We start from the raw sequence: 16,360 nt of genomic DNA on the forward strand, positions 1-16,360 counted from the left end.
TTTGTTCAGATTAATATCTGTATTTATAGGCTGATAAAGTACAATGTACATGTGCTAAAGTCACAAAGTCGTAACTGTTTGCTTGACTTGCGCTTGACGCCCAAGTCACTGATATGTATGACGTCACAGACAATGTCTCGCACGATTGGCGCAAAATTCAAATGATTCCGCAAAGAACATCGCACAATCTAGAGTCGCTGCGTCCGCGGTGCTAAATAAAACCATTTATCATATAAATAAACTGATAAGTAAATTAAAAAATAAATAAAAACGAATCTATTATAGGCTCCATGCAGTACAAGGTTTTGAATTTTTATATTCTTTGCACACAAATCCAGTAACATGTTCCCGTGAATAATATTGCTCCCTGACAAGAATAGGCTACGATGAAAGATGAGGGCTTTCAAGTCAAAATATCTCCAGGTTACAATTCAGCTATGAAATATGCTATGATATACAGGTATTATCACACGTTTCCATTCCGTTTTCTCTTTTATTTTCATTTTTAGGGAGTTTACCGGCAGAGCACCATATACTGTACATGCACATAGGGTAGAAAGAAACCATTCGGGCACATCTCAAGGAAGGCAGTCTTGGAAGATATCAATAATACTACAAAAATTAACCAATACACGTATGTGAAAAAAAATTAAATTAAATGAGAGTATTTTGTTTGCGACATCTATAATATCTTTCGAAACTTCCGTTTTCTCAAAATTGGACGAAATGATGCAGAAAGTTGAATGATACGTAAACACGTAAACACCATGGACTGCACTTTTGCACATTTTTATTTTATTAAATTGATTACTTGGAGTCTTTGGTAAATAAGTAGTTCAAATAAGGCAGATATATTGAGGTTCCTACTCAGCTAACAAAGGAATGCTCTAAGAAGAATCAGGGAACGTTAGGTTTATGCTAGGACAATAGGCTTGGCATATATTGTGTCCTAGGTTTATGTTACCCTAACGCTAGGAATAACGTTTGTAAAATATTCCCAGTAAAGTATGGCCATATAGACAATGTATGGACCTGTACGTCACCAGTGTATTTGTCTATTGGGAGTAATATAATTCCCATATCTTTATTATTTAAGGGTAGACCCTCATGCGGATAGGATCGTCAGATGACCGTGATTTATCATTCAACGTTACTCACATAACCAACCCACGTTCTATTGCTAGACTTATTCACTCCTGTGTTAGCTGACCTTGCGAGCAAGTTAATTAGAATGTATTTCTAAAAGTAAAGTAAAAACAATCCACTAGTCCGCCATTAACACCAAACAATTATAAAGATTACTTAAAAAGACATTTTTTTAAAGGTCGTCACTGTATTGCTGTCTATTTAATCTTTCCCGGAAGTAATAAACAGTGGGTGGTTTATTCAGTTTAATTCAGTTTAATTTTTTCACCACAGTTTTAAGTTTTTGCCGGTGAAGGGCACCGAAAAAATTTGGTATTTAAGAGGGCGAACGGTGCCATCTGGTATGGTTTAGAACTATGACACAGGAAGTCAAAATTCAAATTTCACGAGGGGACCATTGGGGTTGTTTTTTCAGTATTCCAAAGAGGGGTCAGGACTCCCCTGACCCCCCCCCCCTTAATCCGCCACTGACATGTTGGTAATTTCAGGAATCTACCGACAGTATATTTTGATATTAAATAATGTGAGAACGTTTTAAACACGCTACATATGATCATTTAAGTTGAGAAAATTGTGGAGGTGCAAGGTCTGAAATCGTTTTTCCGTGTTTATTTTCTAATAATAACAAGAATGTATAATTATTAAATCTCATCCAGATTTATTCACGTTAATACTATTCGGATCAATGAAAATAACAGTTGTCGTGTTTCAGAAAAACGTTCACTTAACTTTTGATGAGGGTCTAACCCATATATAAAGGCTCTGTCACACCTAGCGTAAAGAGATACGTATGAATATCATATGGACCACAATGGAAATAAGTTTTATACTTTATTGTGTAATCAATGCAGTTATAATGTTTTTTTTATGAATAAAATTCTATATATAAGATTCATTTTAAATATGAAATAAATCAAATCAAATAAAAAAATTTGACATCGAATATACGCACAACTTTGAGTGTATGTGAAGGCCACTGAATTTATGGAACATTCGTGAACAGTTTCACTAACAACCTCTCACATAAAATGAGCTATTCTTGTTGTGATTTGCATAACAATAATTTGCTCATCGTCGTGCGAGCTGTCTTCCCGGATGCTCACTAGCTTGACAGTGTTGGACAGAGTCGGGTATAGACGCGACAGTATGTGTAGTGCAGTCACAAGGTCTAGCTTTTACAAGGCGTAGAAGCAAATGCAAATGTTTGTGAGTATTATTTTTTCTTCAGTAGCCACTGCCTTTTACGACAAATATTTATGCCACAAGCCCTTGTACTACTATTCCCTATGCACCCAGAATTGTAGAATTTATTGGTTACAATGCATTGGGACTCAAAATGCACGGGATGAACGGCGCTCTCATCTGACTTTTGATGATAATAAGTCAATTGACACGCACGCCATTTCATTTGTAAGTACCCTCTCCTCTGTGATATTGCATGCATTATTTGTATGTTAAAAGCCTGTCCGTTTAGTCTAAAGTTGTACACATTATTTTCTCCTTTCAGGAGCTCAACAAGATTCTGCACAACATGCACCTAAAAGCAACCTACGGTGTCTAGCTTTTGTTTCACTCAAAGGAACAACAAGTTCATGATCATCCGTGGATCTGATATGAAAGCTGAATAAATACTTGTAATCCGGCGTTTTTTTATCGTTTTGCAATGAAATTATAATGTTAACGATAGTAGTTATGGTAAGAGGAAATGAGTTTTATTATTTCGTTTTTGAGGACTTTCAAATTAGCTAAATCTGATCTGTAAATAATTTTGGTGATTGACAGTATTGTATGGTAACTAAAATTAGAAAAGTTGAAAAATGCCCAGTATTTTATGTAAATGGAATTTGAACATTCAAGCTGTTTTAGCACACTAAAAGAAAATTTCTCAAAGTTTCAAACAACCAACATTTATAGATGTGTATATATTTTTTAATTTCACATTTAATTTTTGTTCTATAGTAAAATGCACTGAAGTCATTTGTCCTGGATATAATTTTCCTATTTATCCTTATATAGTACAGGGCCATTTTGAAAGGATCTGTTTTTTGTTTCCATGAATTGATTTATGTTTGATGACCTTATCTTCGTACGAATACTTCTATTTGGTATTTAAACAGAAAAATAAAAAAGCAAAAAGATCCTAATGCAACCTCAAACCACGTTTTTTCATGGCAACAGTTAACTTTGCTCAAAATTCATTTTTTGAGAGTGTAACGGAACACATTTTCCATTCCTGTTCTCTGAATCAAATTGACATAATAAGAAATAATATGCCAAATATGTATTTTTGATTCCTTCGTGTATTTTTGTGGCCAATTTGGAATTTCACGAACTCCTAAATGCTCAGCAAGCAAAGTTTTCTTGTACTGAATTATGGAATAGCTATATTTAAGATCCTTCAAATAAAATTAACTTGGAACACATGCCACCTCTCCAATGAAATGGACTCATCTGACATCCCCTTCAATAGAATGGACTTAATTCACCTATCACCCTCGAATGGAATGGACTTGCCCAACCTGACACCCCTTCTGATCAAATTGCCTCGTCCCACCTGACACCCCTAATTTTGAATGGACTTGCCCCACCTGACACCCCTTCTGATCAAATTGCCTCGCCCCACCTGACACCCCTTGTTTGGAATGGACTTGCCCCACCTGACACCCCTTCTGATCAAATTGCCTCGCCCCACCTGACACCCCTTGTTTGGAATGGACTTGCCCCACCTGACACCCCTTCTGATCAAATTGCCTCGCCCCACCTCACACCCCTTGTTTGGAATGGACTTGCCCTACCTGACCCCCCCCCCCTGTAATAGAATGGACTCGCCCCACTTGACACCCCTTTCCAATGGAATAGGCTCGACCCACGTGACACCCCTCAAATGGAATAACCTCGCCCAACCTGACACCCCTCAGATGAAATGGACGTGGTAAACCTGACTCCTTTTTCAATGTTATGAACTACAATGGAATGGACTCACTCCACCGAGTCTATTTAGTAATATTTAGAATCCTCGATTGATTTGTTGATTGGCATTTATATGTGCTATTCAACGTTCAACTCTCTCTTGGATTATCTTGCAAGTTTCTTAGAAAGTAAGTTTATTAGAAACTACCTCTGAAAATGAAGTTGAAGCAATCCACTAGTTCAACATTAACACCAAACAACTATTTACATTACTTTAAAACAATCTTTCAGTCAATTTGATAGAGTTCGTTACAGTATTGATGTCTATTTAAACTTTCCCGTAAGTACTGAAAATGCCGGTTTATTCAGTTTAATAGTTTATTTAAGCTTTTAATAATTATATCGGTAAATTCGGGTACGTCAGTCTGAAGATCCTAAGGTTTAGCGTTTAAATCTGCAGCGATTTAGTTGCCGAATAATCCCAACCCCATATTGTAATTAACCACTAGGTGCTGTTCAAACAGCGTAAGACGCAGGCTTGCGACCCAACAGGCACGATTATCCAAAGCGACTGTGCCGACGGCGCTGCGACTACTGCTTGCTATCTGGGTGAATATTATCGAAACTTATCATTAGATTTTCATAACATTGTGAGAACATTTTTCACGTTAGATGTGATCATTAAATGTGTACAAATTATTTAAAAAAATTTTAATTAACGAAAAATGTGAGTGTTAATAGCATGAAAATGTATAAACATGAATAGAACGTGCTTCGCCGTCTATCGGATGAGTATAGTGGCAGTGTAGAACGTAATTCTAACATTTTCCTTACGTTTGTTTATGGTCGAACCAATATATTAACTTGTGGTAAAATAGCGAACCGTACTGGGTAAACTGGGTATATGTTGCCTTTATTATACTGCATGTGTGAAAAAACAACAAGAGCCCAAATATCTATGAATGGAACTTTTTTTTTAATTTTAAAAGAAACTCATAATGGCATAAAACATTTTTATTCATGATAACGAATAATAAACTGTTTTAAAAGTAACTATAACAATTTCAACCTTAAATTGGTACTCATTTCACAAACCCTTGACTTCGTTTTAACAATGATCCCTAGCTCTGTTTTGAGCAAACGATTGTGGTCTTTAAGACGGTACAACTACAGCTCCAGATGAATGTTTTTATTTTGAAGGATTTCTGTCATTTTTGGCGCTAGAATGGACTACAATAAGGCATTTCTGTTAAATTTGAACAATTAGCTTTAGTTTGATGCTCTATAGACATACTTAATTCGATTGAAAACCTATGAAAATAGACTTTAAAATGTCTTTTACAAAGTTACTTCTAGATGCATGAACCTTTCATTTGGACTCCGCACATTCTTTGCATCACTGGATACGGTCACTTCACAAGATTACAATCAATTTTTTATACCTTGGAGCAGGAGGATGTCAAATTTATGACGGCAGATGATGATGGTTTTAACATAGCAAACATAACAGAACACTGCATTAGATAATTGTTAGGGCCTGGTCTCATTTGTTCGCCATACTGTTTTTTAGTAGTAGAGTAGAGTGTGAAGGGGGCGTGGCAGGAGATCGCAAGTTAAAGGTGGGGCGTGTACCACTGCCCCATCCCTCAATCCACCCCATGGATCTGCCACTGATCAATCAGTTTCACCATATAATAAAATCAATTCAAAATCTATCTAATTATATTAAATAGTATTTATCATAATCCTTTCTTCTCCTTTTCTCTCATGATTTTTAATTGTATACATGTAAAAAGGACCAAAAATATCAGTAAACACTGGTAAGCAGTAAAAAACAGCAGTAAAAATTCAAGTAATAAAGGTACAAAAAATCATAACATATCATCTATAGATTTCAGTTCAGCTTTTGTTAGAGGATTAAGCTGGAAACCTTTCATGTCCTCCTTATTTTCCATGTCTCTTAATTTCTGTACTTTTGGTCGTAGACCATTTCTCAGTGAAGCAATCTGATGATCAATCTGATCAAAATCTGAAATTGTAAAAAAATAATAATAATAAAAATAGATAAATAAATAAGCTTTAACAATTTGTCATACATACAAATCTAGCATTTAGGAATTATATCATATCAATCAATTTGCAGGCCCATAGCCTGCAATTTTAAAGGGATGGTTCTTTTTCTGATAAAGTGGACCTTTTCCCATGAAATCTTCTTGTATCTTTATCATATTTTACCCAGAACTTTTTCCAGCTTAAAAGGCAGTTTGTTCAACACACTCCCTCCCCCCTGGCTACAGGCTGGAATATGTAAGAAAGCAAGTTCTCCTGTATTATAAAACCATTTGGCACTGTCAACTGAGCCCAGCATACACTCCATAATTGCTCAGATACAAAAATATATAAAAATACAGAACAGAAATAAAGACTAAAAGTGATCATTGCGTTCAGCCCGAGCCAAAAGGCACAGAACACAACACAGAACATTTCTGTGGTTGCATGAAAAATACCTTTATCGAGAAGTTTCTGTGCTGTTGGTTTAGGCATCTTGATGAACATGTTCCCAACACAGATCCATGTTTTCTTGCTTTCCTTGTCTTTAGAAAGTATCCTGCAAGAAAAAAAAATTACAGATATACTTAAGAATATATTCTTTGTTGCCGAGTGAAAAGCATGTAGTTTAAAAATAAATATATACATGGTACATGTACACTAATTTCGCTTGCTGGTTTCATTTCAAGTCCCCTAGTATGAGAAAAGTCACCTTTTACAGATAGATCTAGTTCCTTAATGAAAGGTACAGTGTCTTACTCAAAATTCTCAGCATGCTTAGGAAAGACTATTTTGCATTTAATTCATGTAAGACACAACCCAGTGAATTCTGATATAGTCAAGGAATTACCAAAATGACATGACATTCTCTTTCATGAATCTTTTACTTTTCAGTTGAAGGTATCCCATCTTAAAAAAAAAATAATCCTACACATGGGTCAATGCTTGACCTGTCTCTGCACTGGGATTTGATTCTTAAATCACATTTCTAATCAAATAATTTATTTTGAAATGTATCAACAAACATTCAGATAGCCAAAAGGATAAAGACTTGAGACACCAGGTACTTTTATATGAGGGGGTTTTATCTGAATTGGGAAAGAAAAATGCTTTGCGAGATATATATATATTAGGCATACATAGACAATATAACTTTAAGATGCTAACAAATGCAAATAATACAGTATACCGGTACCTTAAATACCTACCTTACAGCTTCTCTAGTTTTATTCCTCTTTCTGTCTAAGTCAACAAGATGTTGTTTGTCTGCTAAAATATCATCTGCAACCTCCTCTATGGCAGAGACATGTTTTATCAACTGCTGCATGCCAGCATCCATGCTGAAAAACTAAAGGGTTAAAAACCATAGATTATTCATATGCAGGAAATCGTCAGTCATGTGCAGCCCCCCCCCCCCCCCCCCAAAAAAAAAAAAAAAAAAAAACATGGGCAAGCAATTCATTCAAAGGTGCCTAGGTAAAAGTTAACACCCATTCACACAGAGACAGTATATATCCTGAAACATTTTTTCAGTCTGTTACGAATAAGCAAACTTCTTTAGTCTTTTTCACATCTATTTTATTTGCTTGTCATTGAAATTGTCACGTAGAAACTGAAATGAACAAAATACATCAAATTAAGAAATTATCCTTAAATTATGTTACAATTACAGCTTATAAAGTTCTTATTAACTGTTTAAATTACTAAATGATTCATAAAGTCTTACCTCATTGCGGGAATTAGTGTCTTTTAGTGATCAGAACATAACTAACTATAAGCGCGTGCTCTAGTCAAAAAAGTAAAACGCTATCTCCACCGATGTGCATAACAGCTAAGACGGGCCAAACCTTAACATGGCTCCCCTAAATTGTGAAAGCAATTTACACAATATACACTGTTTACCTTATCATTACGTATAAAAAATATTTGCTCGGAAATTATTAAGAATTACCGTACCTTAATCAACTTTAAGGAACATCAAAACTTACTGTTAATTACTGTATTTAAACATAAAATACCTTGCAATCCCATAAACACAAATAGCCCAACATTTAACTGTCTTTAGAAAACAAAAGTGTTCATTAAATCTACACAAACTGTAGCATAGAATCATAACAAACTAACACTATTGTCACAGTTAACAGTTATTTTGGCTCCTCGACGGGGTCTTCTCCGGTCAATAAAAGAATTAACTTGTGCACTGGTCTCTCATATGTAGAGTCCCTAACTTTCAACTTGACCTTACGCACATATCCATCTGCACTTTGAAAGGTTTCTACTATGCGACCAAGTGGCCACTGATTTCTTGGTGCACTGTCATCTATCATGAGAACAATATCTCCAACTTGTACATCTCTACATTGTTTGATCCACTTTTTTCTCTCTTGTAATGTAGGAAGAAATTCCTTTCTCCACCTGTTCCAAAATTCATTGGCTAGATATTGAACATGTCGCCATCTTCGATGAAGGTATGTGTCTTTCCTTATGAAATTCCCAGGTGGTGGCATCACGACCTTAGTTTTCAGGGTCAGGAGCTGATTTGGAGACAAAGGCATTGGAGAATCTGGTGACTGTGTATCAATGTAAGTCAAAGGTCTACTGTTAACTATGGCTTCTGCCTCAGTTAACAATGTGGACAAGGAATCATCATCTAAACGGTCACTGTGAGCTGTGAGAAGTCCTGATAAAGCATTTCTGGCTGATCTGATCATTCTTTCCCACACGCCTCCCATATGTGAAGCATGAGGAACATTCATTTTAAACTGAATCCAGTCACAATGGTCTTTCAGAAGTTCTCTCCTGATCTTGTCCTGATCCATATCCATAAAGGCAGTTTCTTGCTCTCCCTTAACTCCAATGAAATTGGTTCCACGGTCTGCTCTGAGTAGACGTACTGGTCCACGCCTGCATACAAAGCGTCTGTAGCAGTTAATGAAAGAATCTGTGCTGAGTGAATACGCAACTTCTATATGAATAGCACGTGATGCTAAACATGTAAACATAGCACCATATCTCTTCATCTGCTTTCTTCCCTCCTTCACATAGAATGGTCCAAAAAAATCTACTGCACTGTAGGTGAATGGAGGTGCTGGTTCCAGTCTGTCAGCTGGAAGATCTGACATTTTCTGACTCTGTGAGTTTGCTCGTAGCTTACGACAGGTCACACATTTCCATATATATGATCCAATCTTGGCACGGCCAGAAATTATCCAATAACCACTAGCTCGGACTTCATTAAGAGTAATGCCACTTCCTGAATGTCCACATCGTGTATGATAGTGGTCAATTATGAGATTTGTAACATGATGATGCTTAGGCAGAATCACTGGGTGTGTAAGCTCTCTGGGTAGATTTGCCCTCTTTATACGACCACCTACTCTGAGTAGTCCATCTTCACATAAAAATGGGTCTAAGCGGTATAGTGAACTGGTTTTCTTGATTTGTTCGTTGCGATATCTTGCCTGTTTTCTCTCTGTGTGTTCACTGTTATCTTCTCTGTTAATTGCTTTCAGTATTGCAATTTCCTTCTCAAATGTAGCAATCTGTGTTGACTTGAGAATGATCTTTTCTGCCACTTGTATTTCTTGAACATTCAACGGTTCATTGCTGGTCTCAACTGTGTTCTGCTGTGTAGATTTCCTGTTCTTAGCTTGTTTCAGCTTCTGTATGAATCGTAAACACCACGTAACAACTCGTGTTGCTCTGTTCCAGGAAGAAAACCTTTTCAATACATCAGACAAGTGATCGTGGTTGGTTTCTACTTTAGTAGCAAATACATTGACTTCAGATTTGCGTACTTCTGGGTCATCTGGTGCTAGTCTGAATTGGGTATCAGTGGTAGATAGTGGTTCATCAATGCGCAGAAAGTCTGGCCCACTCCACCACTGTTCATTCTGTAGTAGCTCTGTCACACCTGTTCCCCTGGAGGCTATATCAGCTGGGTTGTCACTGGACTTAACATGCCTCCATTGGGATGGCTGACTGACTTCTCTAATTTGTTGTATTCTATTTGCTACAAAGACATGAAATCTCTTAGCATCATTATTGACATACCCTAGAACAACTTTGCTGTCAGTCCAATACACATGGGTGATGTCCTCATACTCTAACTCCTTGGCAAGAAAGGTCCCCACCTTTATAGACATCACTGCTGCTGACAACTCTAGGCGTGGGACTGTCACTGGTTTAGAGGGAGCTACCTTGGACTTGCCCATAACTAATGTGGTTGCTATTCTTCCTGTGTTGCTTTTAAGTCTCAAGTAACTGCACTGACCTAGGCCTTCTACACTGGCATCTGAGAAGTGATGAAGTTCTGCAGTAGTCACTTCACCAAAATCATTTGGCTTATAGCACCGTGGTATATTCAACTTGGTTAAGTTCAGCAAATCTGAGCGCCATCTTTCCCATCTGCATCTAATACTCTCTGGCACTTGATCATCCCACTCTGCACCGTCTCTGCATAGCTCTTGGAGAATTTTCTTACCGGCAAGGATGAATGGTGAGACAAGGCCTAAAGGGTCAAATATGGAACTTACAGTGGAGAGAATTCCCCTTCTTGTTAATGGCTTATCATTGATCTGGACCTTAAACTGAAAACTGTCCGCTTCTACACACCACTGTACTCCTAGAGCTGGGCATATTGGCAATGTGTCTCTGTTAAGGTCAATGTTTCTCATTTCTTTGGCTCTCTCTGACATTGGGATTGTATTCATCACTTCACGGTTGTTTGATACTAGCTTGTGAAGTCTTAGGTTACCTTTGTTCAGCAGCTCTCTTGTTTCTCTAACAAGACGTATAGCTTCTTCACTTGACTCAATGCTCTTGAGTCCATCGTCTACATAAAAGTCATTCTTAAGAAAGGCAATGACGTCTGGTGAATACTCATCTTGGTAGTCCTCTGCTAGTTTCCTCAGTCCATACAATGCGCATGCTGGTGAACTTATCGCTCCAAATATATGAGACGTCATTCTGTATGTGATGGGATTACTACTGAGGTCACCGTCTTTCCACCATAGGAACTGTAAAAACTTTCTATCCTCTTCTTTCACTTTAAACCTGTGAAACATGTTCTCCATGTCACCCATGATTGCTACTGGCTGCTCTCTAAACCTCAATAAAACACCTATGAGCGAGTTATTCTGATCAGGTCCTTTCAACAGGCAGTCGTTTAGCGCAACATTTTCATGTTTTGCACTGGCATCAAACACCACTCGTAATTTCTCACGTTTTTTGGGGTGATATACACCATGATGTGGTAAGTACCAACCTCCATCTTCATGAGGTGATTCTTCTGCATAGCATTTATCTATGAGGTCCTGCATAAAACTGTTATAGTGCTCATAATACTTCGGGTTGTGGATTAGCCTTTTCCTTAGCTGCTCTAGCCTGATCTCAGCTGCTGGTTTGTTGTTTGGCAATGCTGGATGTCCATCTTTAAATGGTAGTGGCATCTCATAAAAACCCTCGTTGAAATGTATGCCTTCCTCCATAATCTTCATGAACTTCTGGTCTTGAAGGCTTAACTTCTCATCTTTCTGTTGGTCGAAACCTTGGTCAAAGAGACTGCAAACCTCAGCGGGGCTGATCTCTGTCACTTGTGTTCTAAAGGCAAAGGCATGTGTTCCAAAGCTCTTGTTCTCATCTATGGGTCTTGATTTGTCCACTGGCCCTACTATACCCCAACCTAGGTTACATCTGTATGCATATGGCTCCTCTCCTCTACCATGTATGTACTCCAGACCTCTAATGGCTTTCATACAGTTTACTCCCAACAGCAGTCCTACCTCTATGTCTGGGCGATAAGGAGTAATCTTATCAGCAATTGAGTGCAAGTGTGGCCATTTCTTAGCAGTTTCTGGTCTGGGTATCTGTGATCGCTTAACTGGAATGGAGTCTCTGGAGTATGTATCTGGGAGCTCAATCAATGTCTCTTGGTTCAGACCTCTCACAACAAGTCCTCTAACTTTCCTGCTCGGGACGGTTTTTTCTCCAAGTATGGTTGAAAGTCTGATGTCTACATGCTTCCCTTTACATTCGAGTTCACTGAGGGTCGAGGACTTTACAAAGCAGGCATCTGACTGCTCGTCTAGTACTGCATATACCACTGAATAAATGTCTGGATTATCCTCGTGGTGTACTACAACTGGCACTATCATGGAATGCACATTCTCAGAACTGTGGGTGGTATGGCATACAGCTGCTCCCACTACTTTACTAGTGTAATTGTCATCATGTAGAATTGTTGGATGATAAGAGTTACATTTTTGGCATTTCATTTTACTTCTGCATTCATGTTTTCTGTGACCATATGCAAGGCACCCAAAACATAACCCATTATTCTTTATAATGCCGATTCTTTCATCCATTGTCTTTTCTTGCATTTCTGGGCATTGGTGAAGTTTATGTTGTTCCTTGCATAATATACACTTGTGAACGTGTCTTTCGTTGCTGGATGCAGAGGCACTAGACAGTACTGTTTGTGCTGGAACTCTTCTCCTTGGTGCTGGTATAGGTCTCTCTGGTGGCGGTGGAACCTTTCCAAAAATGGGGTCAGCCAATTTTCGTGCTTCTTTCTGCACAAAATCGACGAAAACCTGAAAGGTTATCTTCTGTCCCCTTTCCTTCCTTTCATATACTATGCTTCTCCATTTATCATGCAATTTGAGCGGCAGCTTCGTCATTAGCCTCTTAAGGTTATCGGGATACTCGAGGACTGGAATGGCATCTATTTCTTTTACTGCATATTCACATTCCCTTAAAAATATGCCGTATTTGTCTAATGCGACATAATCATCATGCTTTATCACTGGCCACTGTAAGGCACGGTTTATATACGATGTCGCAATCTGTTCTTGGTCCCCATACCTTCTCTCAAATTCCTTCCATGTGGCCTTGAAACCAATGGATGCATCTAAGTGAGCGAATCCTAGCGTAATTTCATGAGGCTCACCTCTGGTGTATTGCAGTAGATAGTTCAGTTTTTCATCGTCAGAGTCGCATGTTTCTATGATTCTACTTTTGAACTGTCTCTTAAACAGCACATATTTGATCGGGTCACCTTCAAATACTTGAATCTGAATTCTTGGTTTACTGAGTTCCTTTGCTATCGTAGTTTGCTCACACAAAGTGAGTGGGGCACAAGATGTTAGTGTGTTTTTGGGCGTAGATGTCTTTTTTATGTTTGACTTTGTGAAGTTAAAATGCCTTTCTAACTCACGCATGGTTTGGTCTATATCCGACTCTACCCTTTTTAGTTCTGCTTGGAGAAGTATCATTTCTGCTTGTGTTGCCATCTTTTCTAAATACTGTGCTGATCGTCTTTCACTAAATCGTCGCTCAGTTTCTACTATCTTTCACTAAATCGTCGCTGAGTTTCTACTGTTACGAATAAGCAAACTTCTTTAGTCTTTTTCACATCTATTTTATTTGCTTGTCATTGAAATTGTCACGTAGAAACTGAAATGAACAAAATACATCAAATTAAGAAATTATCCTTAAATTATGTTACAATTACAGCTTATAAAGTTCTTATTAACTGTTTAAATTACTAAATGATTCATAAAGTCTTACCTCATTGCGGGAATTAGTGTCTTTTAGTGATCAGAACATAACTAACTATAAGCGCGTGCTCTAGTCAAAAAAGTAAAACGCTATCTCCACCGATGTGCATAACAGCTAAGACGGGCCAAACCTTAACACAGTCATTGATTTTGATTCACCTCTTCGCTTTTCATCTCTTGCTCTCGTCTCAGGTTTCGGCCTTCCATCATAGTAGTAGTAGTAGTACATGCCAAGTTAGTAAGTTAGTATATGCGACACTTTTGCAGACCCCCCCTTCCCCCTATTGACGTTTTGGACTCTTGATTTGCATGCTATGCTAATACAGAATGTATAACAAAAATTGTAAATAGCAGTGCTAATTTCGTGCTACAGTACCCCCCCCCCCCCCCCCAATAACAACAAGTATTTGATTTCCCATATCTCCCCCTTGCAGCATGCACGTCTGACAACTAAGGCAAAGTCATACTCAAACAAAACTTACCAAAGAAAGGGGAGCTATTTTCTACGTCCAGTTACAGTGGTTGTCATCTCCATCGGCGAACAAACTCCCTTGACTCGACGAACGTGTTTTCTGTGTACCTATAACGGAGTGTAAAATATCTCATGTTTTCATTGGCTCTTAGCATTGCGTGCGCGTATTCAGCAGCAACAGCGACCCTCTTAGACAGGCCCCTCATTACACACCTGTGCTGTCTTCTCAGACAGAAAAAATGTTTAACTTTAAACAATTGAAAAAAAAAAAGAAAACTGCAAAGTAGTGAAAATACATTCTCACTGGACCAGAATACTGTTATTTACAAGATTATACAACTGCTTATAATGGACACATGTAAAATTTAGTCTTATCATTTTGGTGTATTTGGCTTTTTCACACAGCTTAAATGTCTTGGGTTACTGTTAGATGGTACAAAGAGCTCCTACAATTTTCACATTCACATCATGGACATTCATAATTTGTTTATGTTCACATCGATCCATTTACGGATAATTTGCAAACAAAGTTTATTTAATTTTAAACAAGAATGTGAAACCAGCAAGTATAATTTATAGATTTTTCATCAAAGATTTACTTCGAAATTGAAATCATATTTATAAATAAACTAATCCACTTTAGATAAACCCCAAATATGAAGTAAAATGTGAGGGATGGCATGAGAAAGACATATTTGAATGATACAGTCACAAAATTACTCTTTAAATCATCAAAACTAGAATTAATATTTTTTTTTTTTGCACAATCTTTGTACTACAGGTATGGACTCTGATTTGAAATTTCATAATAATGTTGACAAAACAAGTCTCAATGCTCACTTTTGAATATGGTTTTATTAATCAAATAATTTATTGTGCCAGACATGTAATTGTGACCGACGTAAAATGTAAGCAAAATTGTCATAAATCAGTAAAACATATTGCCTTAAACAAAGGTAACATACACCACATGCTGTAAAAGGATAAATTTTGATGGTAGATATTAATCGGTCAGAGGATCCCAGATTCAAGCCAAATCCAATGTACCTCCAGTGGTGGTGAAAGTACCTGTAATCTTTTTCCTGTATTGTTCATGTTATAACCAAATTAGGAGGCTATGAAATAAAACTGCCAGGGTTGGTTCTATACATTAACACAATAAGATTAAGCCTCTAAATGGCATCAACATCTTGTCTACAACACTGCAATGTCAAAAAAAAATTCCACTTCCCTTTTTACACCTAATATAGGTAATATAATAGTTCTCATAAAACTGAGAAGGAATATTCTTTGACCTCAAGGTCCCATCATATTGTAACAAGGCAATGCTATTGCACTGAAGTGTGCTGTAAATTTTGCTATAAATAGATACACTGTGATATAAGAGGAAATTAAGTTTTACACACACACACACACACACACACACACCACAGAGAGAGAGAGAGAGAGAGAGAGTTAGAGTTGACTGCAGAAAGATGTAGAATCACTTCACAGATCCCAAGTTACATAGTTACCTGCTCATAAAGACAAGGGAAATCACACTTTCCCTAAACAGTTATACTCCTATGTACAAATTATCAGACATTTGCATACAAAAATCAAAGCCAATGTATTTGTGAATTGTAATTACCTTACTGGGACTTGCAGTGATTTTGGAAGACTTCATAATTTCTTTGCAGAAAACATCATTACTACACAAGAAAGCTGACAAATATACAATCAACACACAAGTAGAGGTGCATGACCCATGAGAACTAGGAGCCCATTGGGTATGTACCACCAGCCACAATATTGCCTTTTAAGTGGTTCAACTACCAAATTGTAAAATTATCTATACTTTTTAAAGAAAGCATAAAAATACTGATAATAATAAAAATAAATAGTGCTGCATACAAATATCAATGTATTTCAATAGACCATTTCAAACCTCAATAAAGCCAAACATAACATTCACCTGCATCATTTCACCACCTTCTAAGGGTGTATTCCCATAGATTTTAGATCGATCTATCCGCATGGGGAGTCTCACTAGATTACTGTCAGATAATCCGGCTTAAATGTCCGTCCCGCCTACTACAAGCTGTAAGGGGGTAATTAACTTTCGTGCCCGCTCGGCTGACAGCTATTTAGCGTGAACCCCCAGGGAGTTAGGTTGATCTAGTTTGGATCGATCTAATCTCTGGGAATGGGGTCTAAGTTAGGCACAAGTCAAGTTAACATATGT

General features: G+C 37.5%; 2 protein-coding genes across 2 annotated transcripts; both read right to left on the reverse strand.

Moving 5' to 3' along the window:
* Positions 1 to 5,055: 5,055 nt before the first annotated feature.
* LOC106178011 (p53 and DNA damage-regulated protein 1-like) lies at positions 5,056 to 14,295 on the reverse strand. The gene is made up of 4 exons (XM_013560988.3): positions 14,147 to 14,295; positions 7,314 to 7,453; positions 6,564 to 6,664; positions 5,056 to 6,085 (listed from the first exon to the last, which is right to left on the reverse strand). The coding sequence occupies exons 2-4, from the start codon at positions 7,442 to 7,444 to the stop codon at positions 5,928 to 5,930; spliced, it is 390 nt and encodes a 129-aa protein (XP_013416442.3). The 5' UTR covers positions 7,445 to 7,453; positions 14,147 to 14,295; the 3' UTR covers positions 5,056 to 5,927.
* LOC106156278 (uncharacterized) lies at positions 8,250 to 13,397 on the reverse strand. Its single transcript, XM_087004346.1, has one exon. The coding sequence runs from the start codon at positions 13,395 to 13,397 to the stop codon at positions 8,250 to 8,252; it is 5,148 nt and encodes a 1,715-aa protein (XP_086860472.1).
* Positions 14,296 to 16,360: the final 2,065 nt, after the last annotated feature.

The sequence above is a fragment of the Lingula anatina genome, chromosome 2 (assembly GCF_051362555.1).
Source record: "Lingula anatina isolate TDL-2025a chromosome 2, LinAna3.0, whole genome shotgun sequence".
Taxonomy (NCBI): Eukaryota; Metazoa; Brachiopoda; class Lingulata; order Lingulida; family Lingulidae; genus Lingula; species Lingula anatina.

Bases quoted from the DNA above. Each gene is read 5' to 3' on its own strand.
- LOC106178011 (XM_013560988.3), bottom strand. From the start codon at position 7,444: ATGGATGCTGGCATGCAGCAGTTGATAAAACATGTCTCTGCCATAGAG. The intron at 6,665-7,313 runs GTAGGTATTTAA...TTTTTCTTGCAG, and splicing joins AAAACTAGAGAAGCTGTAAG to GATACTTTCTAAAGACAAGG. The intron at 6,086-6,563 runs GTATTTTTCATG...TTACAATTTCAG, and splicing joins ACAGAAACTTCTCGATAAAG to ATTTTGATCAGATTGATCAT.
- LOC106156278 (XM_087004346.1), bottom strand. From the start codon at position 13,397: ATGGCAACACAAGCAGAAATGATACTTCTCCAAGCAGAACTAAAAAGG.